Source organism: Amphimedon queenslandica, unplaced genomic scaffold (assembly GCF_000090795.2).
Source record: "Amphimedon queenslandica unplaced genomic scaffold, v1.1 AMPQUscaffold_12712, whole genome shotgun sequence".
In the NCBI taxonomy this organism is placed as follows: domain Eukaryota; kingdom Metazoa; phylum Porifera; class Demospongiae; order Haplosclerida; family Niphatidae; genus Amphimedon; species Amphimedon queenslandica.
In genome coordinates this window covers 5,432-16,867 of record NW_003547052.1, presented here as the reverse complement: position 1 = coordinate 16,867, position 11,436 = coordinate 5,432, and the positions used below count along the sequence as shown (strand labels likewise).

At 34.9% G+C, this 11,436-nt stretch overlaps 2 protein-coding genes and 1 long non-coding RNA gene across 3 annotated transcripts in view; 1 reads left to right on the top strand and 2 right to left on the bottom strand.

The window, feature by feature from the left end:
* The window catches only part of LOC105314646 (ankyrin repeat domain-containing protein 50-like), a 2,343-nt gene extending 1,057 nt beyond the window's left edge, over positions 1 to 1,286 (bottom strand). The window contains exons 1-2 of the mRNA XM_011408937.1: positions 845 to 1,286; positions 161 to 382 (exon numbers count right to left, since the gene is read on the bottom strand). Coding sequence (XP_011407239.1) covers positions 161 to 382; positions 845 to 1,286 — 664 coding nt within the window. The remainder of the gene's footprint in view (positions 1 to 160; positions 383 to 844) is intronic.
* Positions 1,287 to 2,600: 1,314 nt separating this feature from the next.
* On the top strand, positions 2,601 to 2,927 carry LOC109587026 (uncharacterized). Its single transcript, XR_002187354.1, has 2 exons — positions 2,601 to 2,674; positions 2,726 to 2,927. It is a non-coding gene; the product is annotated as an uncharacterized LOC109587026 (long non-coding RNA).
* A 555-nt stretch (positions 2,928 to 3,482) lies between these two features.
* The window catches only part of LOC109587027 (uncharacterized), a 12,384-nt gene continuing 4,430 nt past the window's right edge, over positions 3,483 to 11,436 (bottom strand). Inside the window, exons 4-12 of the mRNA XM_020003247.1 lie at positions 11,378 to 11,422; positions 11,088 to 11,241; positions 10,641 to 10,778; positions 10,308 to 10,437; positions 9,844 to 9,970; positions 8,710 to 8,846; positions 5,823 to 5,872; positions 5,462 to 5,775; positions 3,483 to 4,581 (exon numbers count right to left, since the gene is read on the bottom strand). Of these exons, the coding sequence (XP_019858806.1) occupies positions 3,612 to 4,581; positions 5,462 to 5,775; positions 5,823 to 5,872; positions 8,710 to 8,846; positions 9,844 to 9,970; positions 10,308 to 10,437; positions 10,641 to 10,778; positions 11,088 to 11,129 (1,908 nt within the window). The 5' untranslated portion in view covers positions 11,130 to 11,241; positions 11,378 to 11,422 and the 3' untranslated portion in view covers positions 3,483 to 3,611. The remainder of the gene's footprint in view (positions 4,582 to 5,461; positions 5,776 to 5,822; positions 5,873 to 8,709; positions 8,847 to 9,843; positions 9,971 to 10,307; positions 10,438 to 10,640; positions 10,779 to 11,087; positions 11,242 to 11,377; positions 11,423 to 11,436) is intronic.

Here is an 11,436-nt window from a genome sequence, read left to right as displayed (position 1 = left end):
GGTGAGGATTAGCATTAGCCTGTAGTAACATGTGAATGATTGAAATGGTGATTATGTTTACTTGCTATCATTAGTGCAGTCCATCCTTTATTGTCCTGAATGTTAACATTAGCTCCAGCACACAGTAAACTGTGTACAAAGTCCTCATGTCCTTTCTCACAAGCAAATATTAATGCAGTCCGTCCTTTATTGTCTTGAATGTTAACATTAGCTCCAGCACACAGTAAACTGTGTACAATGTTCTCATGTCCTCTTTCACCAGCTAACATTGGTGCAGTCCATCCTTTATTGTCCTGAATATTAGCATTAGCTCCAGCAGACAGTAAACTGTGTACAACGTCTTCATGTGCTCTTTCGCAAGCTAATATTAGTGCTGTCTTGCCTTTTTCATTAGTATGATCAATATTAACAGTTTCTAGCTCAAGAAGAAACTCTACTGCTTCATTATTACCAGCTGTGACTGCCTCAAGGAGAGCTAGTTCAAAGGTGAAGTTCATATTTTCATCTTCTTGAAGGACACGATGATCATTAATGTATAAACTAAATATACCAATGAGACGCATAAACTGTAGCTTTCCTCCAGTATATTCTATTAGACTATCAGCAGTAGAATCAAGCACTGTGTATTTGATAACCACTGACCCCTTAAGAATTGTGATTCGTTTTAGTAATGATTCTACAAGTCCCACTGGTAACAAATGCTTGATTAGAAGAACTAAACTGTTTAGATTGTTAGCATACCATGGATTCTGAAGATGTATAATAATATGTGGCATTTTAGTTATATCTTGAACATGCTCCTGGTATATTTCCATTAATGACTTGTGAAGATGAGCCACAGTACTTGAAGATCGAAATGTGTCTGCATTTCTCTTATGATTTTGTAGTTCACTTACAATATTCAGCTTTTCTCCATCACCAAAAGTGACACCATTCAGAAACTCTTCACTCAAATCTACTATTAAGCAGCAGTCAATAAAATCATAATATGGATGAATAGTATTGAAAGTTTCATTTAATGATGCATTTGTTAGCTTGTCAGTCCAGTTCATGTAAGTTTCAATCCATCTTGTCAAATCAATGAGTAGCTCAGGGTCTGAGGCTACTTTCTTATCAAACGCTCTTCGTACCTTTGTCATTAAACTAGTAAAAGTTTTGTTGAGTTCTGTTAATGAATATGACACTTCTGCTTCATCTTTTTTTGTGCTAAACTTAATTTCTTGCTGTGTATTACTCACAGTAGCTCCATTACTAGCAATAGGTACTGAAGGATGTCCTTCAATCATTTTTTTGATATTATGTGCAAGAGTGATTTCTCTTCTAATCTTTAATGCACTAATGACATCATTCCAAGTTGCCTCAGGGGAAACAGAGAGCCATTTTGAATACAATTTTCTCTTTCGGTCATTCAAACTAGAACTCTCAGCTTCAATAACTGATACATCGTGTTGTGTTATTCCTGGTAAGCAGTAGCCAAATGATTGCCAGTCAATAAGCGGTTCAAGCCATTGAGTTAAAAATGAAATATCAGGTCGATCATCAATCATAGGACCAGGATTGAGTTCAATATCTCCTGATAAGAGGAGGAGCATAGCTAGACAAACAATCAAATAGAGATCATTGTAAATCAGGTTACAACTGCTGCCTCCAGGTACGACTACTGACTGGAGGTAATTTGTATCACTAACAGTAACACCAGTAGTACATTGTGCTTGGTAGCAGTTACCTAATGATAAATTACCAGGAAATAGATCTATACAAGTACAATTGTTGTTTACCTGTTGGAGGAATCATCAAGATGTGTCCTAATAAAGAGATAGAGAAAAAGAGAAGGAGAAGGAAAGCAATGAGAAATAGAGCTTATGGCAGCTTTTCTCCTGATGTAGTACTGCCTGACTTGCTGTCTCCTGTAGCTTTGAATGAGCGAGAGTGGTGGCCATTAGCTAGTCTACTGAAGGCAGCTTGACAGTAGTTCCACAGTTCAATACTTGCTCTCCATTGAGAGACATCAATCATCCTGTAACTGTATGGTAAATCACACAACAGACTAGTGGGAGTATAGACTACATGTAGTATGACTGAATTTTTATCATTCTCTTCTCATAAAGTTGTAATGATGCATGCACTAAGTTATATGGACTATGCACATACACACACACACACATACACATCAATTGTTTGTTCTACTCTGACTCTGTTATGTTATTTTTGACTAAATATGGTCAATTCACTGATCAATAGTTTTCAAAACTTCTATAGTAGCACTGATGAAGATTAATGTATATTCTTTTTGTATATTTATTATTAAAATTGATAATGTTATTGGTATGTTCCAGTAACTATTTTCATGTGGTCCTGTATACCACACACATACACTGATACACCTATAGAGTGAATTTTTACACAAAGACAAATTATTATTATTATTGTGCAATAGTGGCTTATCACTAAACAAGAGTGAATCATGATTTGGTTAGAATTTTAATATTCTGTATAATTTTCATTAACATTATAATTAGGTGACCTTTACAGAAGATGAAAGGAGAGATTTTAAAAAGTTTATTGATCTCACTGATGCTATAAACCAGTTTTGTCAAAACAAGTTGCAGGAAAAATTCTGAAAGTAGCTAATGGTTGTCTGCAGCAATATAGTTGAAGATAGAGTGCAACACAGGTACTGTATATAATAAATGAATAACAATTAATCCTCATTTTACACTTGCAGGTGCTTAATGAGATTGACAACAATAATAGTACAGGAGACAACTGAGTAGATCTATTAAAGCATTTTAATTTACCATACACTTATTAACAACTGTTCAATAATCATTATTCAATTTCAATATTATCAAAATATGTACTTATATACACTTTCAATGCTTTGTTGTTACATCATTTTGCCTAATACCAAGACTTGATGAAAAAAATCATCAACTGTGTCCTTAAATGAAGTAGGAAAAAACTGGGGCATGGCTTTTTATTGATGCGTCAGTGAATATGTCAATAATCTATGGGTTGAATGTGAACTTGAGTACCTGCATGTATATGTGTGAAAGTAATTCAATTGCAGTTAATCATCACTTCTCATTGATCCCAGAGTTTCAAAATGGTCCTTCCAATATTATTAGTATAAGTAACACCCTTTCAATTCAATTTACAGCAATCGATGGACTTCTTCCAAGGAAATACAAAAACAATTGGCATCTCCTGATCCCTTTGGAGCAAGCACATTGGAACAGAGTACACATGCTATTACAATTGTCATCCATCTTCTTTCTCTGAACCTTGAACTCCGTCAATTGATGCTTGTTAATGATAAACATTGGTTAAGTCTCATATACTTAACATTAGGGGGATATAGTTAACAGCGTTACTGGACCTGTGGTCATGTAGTGATTTTTACAAGGGAAAAATGTATGCATTGGATTTACCTTTCTATACAAGGGTGATTGGTTGCAAGTTGATTCTTTTTCTAATTCTACTTTCTCTGAAATGTATTCTTTTATTAGTCAATTGCACTTGAACATTGCATATGTGTATTGATCAACTTGACCAGAAATAATAATCACAGCAAAAAAATTATATGAGAACTAGTCTAGTTGTTACAATAATCAATGATTAAATGACAGATTCACAGCATATAAAATCATTCTATCAATACTACTGAATTGTGGTTGATCATTTTCATCCACATACTTTATTATTTTTGACTCTCCAAGTTCAAAGTTCAAAATCAGTTTACATAATGAAGCTTCATTTGATTCAAAAGAACAGAAAACTCCATATACAGTTACTTCTTTGAAATAGGTACCATATTGAATGCATCTTCCAGCCACCTCCCCAGCAGTAGCCATCATGCCGGCTAACAATTGTGAGAGAGTACGGTCCTCTGACGATTCCACTTGTTGCTCCTCATCCTCATCCATCTCCTGTACACTTTGTATTACTACTCCATTTGGTGAGTTTTTCATCAATATGCAACGTCCCGTTTTTGAGTTTTGATAATACGTAAAATGTTGCGAAACGATTCGTTTCTCAGACAAGATAAAACTGTCATTACAAAGCAGAGGTTTTAACCAATTCACTAATTGCTGGTTGTTATTGATTGTAACTGATTTTAAAGGTTTGCTCCAAACGTCATCAAAAGCTTGTTTCACAGTGGCATGAATGGATTCAATACAATTGATAGTATCAATGTTCTCCAGTGCTTGATCAATAACTTCAGCTGCAGTTTCTATCACAGATCCTGGAAATACTTGTTTCACTGGAATGAAAGGTGTTGGAATATCTACTGTAGTCAGGGCTACTGTAAGATCATCATGGCAATTCACAACATCAATAAAATGATCTAATGTTGCACTACTGGCACAAAGAGGTGTATCAAAGGCATAGATGTACTTCCCGTTAAATCCAACATATTTTCCACCTACATTACGGTCTTTCTTATGTTCTATTTGAGAACACGGTTTTAGTATGTCTGGTAATGCATCCAGAGGAATTCTGAATGGAAAGTCAGAAATGGAAGCATCAAGGTATACTTCACGATAAACTGGATTGTAGATGTCTATCAAACAGAATGTCCTACAATAAAGAACAGCAAATATATTGCAAAATATGGAGCCAATCCAGTAATATTCAGTTCCATACACATAACCATATTTGCTCAAATTGTAAAGCACAATGTATACCATTGTGTCACTCAGACATCCTGAAATCAGTACATTTGGCATAATGTGGCAGGTTTGGTTTTATTGCAAAATGAGCAACAAGCTTCTCTGGTACACTAGATAGTTACATGGAGCTGCAACAAAGTATATTTCGTGTATTACTGTGTACGCTTAATTCAAGCACTGTTACTAGACAGGAAGAATGGATTGGAAACACCTGATATTGTTGCTAATACACTTTTAACAAAATAGTGGCATGTACACTTGACTGAGGACAAACAAGAAAGATGCTATGTCAAGAAGCAGCCTAAATTGAGTATCATCACAGTTTCAAATACATGTAATACTTGACTATAGTTTCAAAGTTGCAGCAAAAATTTTAGCTAATGGGCAAAGGCTTGCTCAGAAAACCTATTAATTCTTATCACCAATTTCGTTTCAGCGCTCTGGGACCAGCTCGATTGCTTAGAATCAAGACATAATTATAAGTATTACCGTACAAGATGATTTATTGGTGAGGAATTAATATTGGCGATTCTATGAAGAAATCACCACTATAAAATACATCATTTTGTTTTAAACTGAGCATTCTCAATGGCACATGGCACAAAAATGCCAATGTAAAATCTGCCAATTTCTTTCCAAAGGCTAATTTGCCAAACATTAGTCCCGCCAATAAATCATCTTGTACGGTATAACAAACACTATGTAATATTGTGCAATTTATCATATTCACTGACCATTTTCCATTCTTCCCATCTAATATTAATAAAATAAACAAATATGAAACTCACATCTTTTTCTTGTTGTTATCACTAGAGACTCTGAAAACAAACCCCTTTTGCAATGATTGAAGAGCACTCTTTTCCAATTCCAATTTCATCATCAAAGATTCATGACTCTTTAATAAAGCTCCAATTTGATTATCAAGTTCCCAAACAATACGAAGTGCCAATGATGCTGTGTCGGGCATATTTGTTTCAGTATACAGTGACTTCCAATTTTTTCTCTGATCCTGACAACCGTTTATCTTGTGATTGACAACCTCAATTCGTTCATCGAGAGACCGTATCTTTTCATTAATGGCCCGGAGGTTGCTCAGTAGCTCCTATTGTAAACAGACAAGTCTCTTTTAACACATATCACATCGCTTACTGGTTTAATAGCTTCAGACATGCCATGGCCTCCTATACCACCAAATCCACCTAACAATAGAAATAGTACAGTAAACCCAAATAGTTTGACAACCCTTATCTTCACCCATTTTGCAATGGTGGAAATATTAATGTCTAATAATTCAAACATTTTTTACAACACTTGGGGAACCACAATCATTAACAATCCCATTCACTGCAATTAACTTTTAAAGGGCAACCGACACGAAAAATTGGGTTCTGATTAAAAATCAAAAATATTTTCATTATGGTGTAGAATGGCTTGCAAAAATACTTTTGGTGCAAAATAATTGCTCTTTCCTGGAGAAAAACTGCTTTTAAAATGCATAATTTACTTCCTCATTTCTGCATCCTGTATTTAGCAAATGTGGGTGTGGTCACGTGTGACATCACAAGAGGGAAGATGTCTGTTTGCTCCATTGGTTTATACACAACTTCATGTTAGATTTCTGGAGTTTTGAATATTTTAATGCAGAAATGAAAGCTGCAGTGTTATAAAGGATGCAAAGGAGAATGAATTCAGCTAATTTATTTTCAAAATAGAGGAAAACCATGAAATTCTGAACTTGCTTATAATTAGTACTTTTGCCCTTAAATCATGCCTTCTTTACCTGCTAAACAATAGGGAGTACATTTTTTCTGCATTAAAATATTCAAAACTCCAGAAATCTAACATGAAGTTGTGTATAAACCAATGGAGCAAACAGACATCTTCCCTCTTGTGATGTCACACGTGACCACACCCACATTTGCTAAATACAGGATGCAGAAATGAGGAAGTAAATTATGCATTTTAAAAGCAGTTTTTCTCCAGGAAAGAGCAATTATTTTGCACCAAAAGTATTTTTGCAAGCCATTCTACACCATAATAAAAATATTTTTGATTTTTAATCACAACCCAATTTTTCGTGTCGGTTGCCCTTTAACAAAATTAGGCAAAAGACTGAAATAATTATTGACGGGTTAACACATGACCACCATAATTCATCAACATTATGCAGTATACAAATATAATCAGCAAGAAAATAAAGACTAAAGAGATTACAAAACTGGCTTAGAATCATCCTCTATTTCAACTTCCATTTTCATGTGCATAATAAGTGAATGGACAGCTTGAGGAAATGCATTTGTGTTGATGTTTAAGTATGCATATTGCTTCAAAAACCAATCATACCACAATCACACTGACTTTGTCAACTTACAATTTAAATAACTTTCATATTTTACATGCGGTTTTTTATGACACCTGACTAATTGAATTACTTGCATTTAGTATAGATGTAATTTTAAAAAAATAATAATTCATTATAACAAGATTGGACTCATAATTATATTCATTGCGGAAAACCTATTATAAACAAACACCCAAGTGACAATTAACAGCTACTTTCATGACAACAAGCTGAAAAAGTCACTATACCATGTCCCAACTGAGTGTGACCCAATAAAGGCTGGAATAACTTTCTATAAAAACAGGTTCTTAGTCACCCAATGCAATCACATAATCTCAGATCTTGGGTTTCTCAGCCCTTGGGAACCCTGAGAACCGGGTTTTCCCTATAAATCCGATGGCATACCAAAGCTAACCACAAAACTGATAACCATCCAAACCGATAATTCTTCTTGTAAAAACTTAACAGAGCAAGTTCTTCTGAAAATGATGGCCTTAATGAAGACTAGATGACTCCAGCAGCTCTTCTATTTAAGTGTGAAATACAGGCAGCTGTAAAATATCAGCTGTGCCTCTATGAATATCAGTTGGGATATAGTATACCATATACAGTACAAGGCGAAAAAAAGCTAAGTAGCATAAGTAGTATGCAGGTAGTGCGTAAGTAGTTATCTTATTTCGCTACTCTTCGCTGCGCTAGGCCCAGGTAGTATTGCGGTACTGCCCAGTCACATGTTCTGTAGTATCAAGCTTTCACGCGCTCTAGAGGCTCTCAAAGGACTTGAGGATGCTTCTCTTGGCTGTCTTTGCTCTCGAAGTTCGTCTCTACTGCCGCCCTCTACCTTTAGAAGGCCGTTTAGGAGGCTCTTTGTTCAAGTCACCGTCGAACTACTGTCCTTCTGCTGACCACATGTGTTACCACTACTGGTAAGTTTGCGCATGCGCAACGAAGGAGCAGCAAACTACCTACACAAAAGTAGAGTAGCTACTTAGCTTTTTTTCACACTGTACTGTAGCAGGAAATTATGAAGGGGACTAAATTTGGCGAATTTGGCGTTTAGATAGCCATTCGCCAAAATTAAAATCTGCCATTTTGAGCCATTATACACATGCTCTATGGCACGTGGCCACAAATTCAATACCCCAATTATTAATATTTAGCAATTTGCTTCCTCTAAAATTTCCCGCTATACAGTATAGTGGTGACAAATGTACACCATAAAGCTGGAACATGTATAATTTTTGATTTTGTACTAATAGAGCAAATCAAAACAAACTTCAACGTATGTGACATTAACTTTGCTGGTGTAGGTGTGAGCTGTTGATACATCAACTACTAATGCTTTTTTTGCAAATTAAACTGTGCATTTTAATGAAGAACAGCAAACATTAAATTTTCAGTTATAAAATTTAAATTGCATGCAATGCTAAATTATGAAGTGAAGTGTGTCAAAGCATGGCTTAAAATTAATTCAAGATTCACTTAAGCACAAGAAGTGATCACAAACTCCATCCAAAAAAGAGGAATGCATTGGCATGTGTATCTTTACAATAGAACTACATGTACATGTACAGTATATAGGTACAGTTATAGCAAGAAAAAGAGAGCTCAAGTGAACAGACGTATGGACTTTAATAGTAAAAATGGCAATAATAATACAAATCTAATGTGCCATGAACAAACATGTACATGTACCTCGTGGTGTAGTACTGCTGCTATTAAAACAGCTTGCCAGATCCAGTATCAAATTTCTTCCCCAAAGGCCAGTCTTTGACAGTGTCTTGATTACATTTAGAGGCACTAACTTGTTTGAGAATTCAGCATGTCCAAACCTACATGTATATGTATATGGTAGAAAAGCACATGCCGTATTCTACCAATTAAACCCCGGGCGTTTATTTCTAAGCAGCAAATAAATTTCATTGAAAAAATAATTAAAAAAGATACTTCAAGCCGGACAGAACCCCCAACTCTGAGCAAGTCAGACCAGGCTCCAACTAATAAGAACTTTGGAGCTATCTAAGCAGTAGGGTATTATTTTTGGTAGAAATGTGCATATCTATAGCTAGAATATATTAATGACCGGCGTTTATTTGGACCAGGCGTTTATACGGGTAAAATACGGTACATGCACATGAATGATACCCATAGATCGGGAAGTGCAATTATAAAAACAATGCAGTTCAATAGTCTAATTTAATCATTCAAAGCATAGAATACTGTATAGCTAGAAAATTTGGTTGAGTATAACTTCAGTAAATTTTGTGAATTGAGGTATATCCGCCAAAATTTTAGTCTCTAATTTGACAGGGTTTCATAAAAACATGCACGAAGTTCAAATTTCACCAAAATTTTAATCTCCAACCCTCTTAAAGAGTCAATTTGCCAAACTTTAACACTCCAAATTTTCTAGCTATACGGTAGTCCCAATTACATGTACATGTGTATATCGATTAATGCAAGAATCGATTAATCCTACCAATGGATAGAAGATTTGAATTCCAACCGCCTCTAGCATGCACACATTCCGAGCAGTATAATTTTATAATTAATTTTTATCAAAACATAATTTTTGTGCAGCAATCAAAATTTTTTGGGCAGTCCATGCAAAAAAATCTATAAAGGCTTTTTAAATTCAAAAATAAATATACTGTACAAGTACATGTATTTTGAAAAAACATTTCCAGAATTACAACAGAAAATACATGCACAGTGCATTTGTTTTAACACTTGGTAGTGATTAGTGTATGAATATCCATTTAACAGACAGCACCTAGTGCACCAGGGACATTCATTAAAAATTTGGATTTAACTACATGTATAACGAACCCTTTGGATTGACCATGACGTGTTATGGTTCCAAAAGCACTAGATTCAAATCCTGAATCATCATTAAATGAATACAAGGAGTTTTCATCACAGCCAAGTGAAAGATTACCAACAATTGCTGAATGCTCTATAAAAAGAAAAAAAATCAGTTAAATTAAAGGAAAAGAGGAGCACAATACAAAATACAAAGCTGATTTTGGAAGGAAAACTGTTCTACAACGTTGTTTTTTGTGGCCATAACCGGTATTTTATGGGAGAGGGGGGACAGGGCTGGGTGTTGCTAAGGTCCATTATAATTGTTACTTCTCCCATTATAACATGTAAAGGAAAATAGCAAGTGTGGACATACAAATATATATAGATACATGTACATCGACATTGGTGAAAACCTTTGGGTTTTTTGGCTTTCGCCTAAAGGTCACAATTACAGTAATGATGATGATAATAATAACAATACTAAATACCTTTTTTCATTTTCTTGGCCTGTGGCACATTATGAGTTTCACTCTCATCACCACTGCCATCATCACTGTCACTCTCTGATTCCTCTTTTTTCCTTTTAATCCTGGCTTTAGCTGGTTCCTTTGTCTCTTCCTAAAAATACACATAATACTAAAAGAGCCCATCATCAACCATTCAACTTTGCTGAAAGCAAGTTTATGGTTACTTCATCTAACGTGCCAAAATCAGTTGAGCAACAGAGTTGACAACATTATCAACGTTGCTTTCGAGTTGAACAGTGGCATTAGCATTAGAGCAACTTTGAATTATTTACAATGTAATTTTAAACCACTTACACTTTCATCATCAGAAGAGGCATCAGATGAATCACTGTCTTTAGCATGATTAGTAGGTTTAGCAACTACATGTAGTTCAGGAGGAGTTGTATCTACACTATCAGTTTCATCACTGCCACAACTGCTGTCATCCTTCTTCTGCTTAAGACAGAATTAATAAAGTAATGTAACACAATGTTTTTTACAAGTGGTTTAGACATGCAAAGTTAAAAATGTGATTATGTCTAAATTTTGTATACATGATAATTAGGCAATAACAAGATTAAATAAAAGCAGTAAAGAAAAAAAGCAGATTTACAAAACGACAGTAGGCCAGCATACATGTACTGTCAATTTTAAGCAAAACCATTGATTGACCTTCTGAGGCATGCAAGGCACTAGAGTTAAACCAAAAATGTCAACACATCTTGATGAAGAAGCTCTACATTTCAATTTAATAAACTTTACCTTTGCTGGTGGTGCTTTCTTTCCAATCTTAACAATCTCCATGTCTTTATAATCAGAGCTACTGCTCGAGGTATCATCATTTGCTTTGGTTGCTTGTTTCTTGCTAGCCTTCTTTAAAGGCTGTACTACAATTAACTTCTTTGGCACTTTTCTTCTAAATATGATAAGAAAAACAGTTAAATAGACTTATTATTCAGATATAATTATGACAATCCCTGATAAGAAGGTACATGTCCATGAGTGTTATTCTAAAATCCTGTGGGAAACCATGATGATATGTAAATCCTTACTGGCTTCTTAAATTTCTTGCCTTTAACTGCTTGCTCTTTCACGGCCTGAAAAACAAACT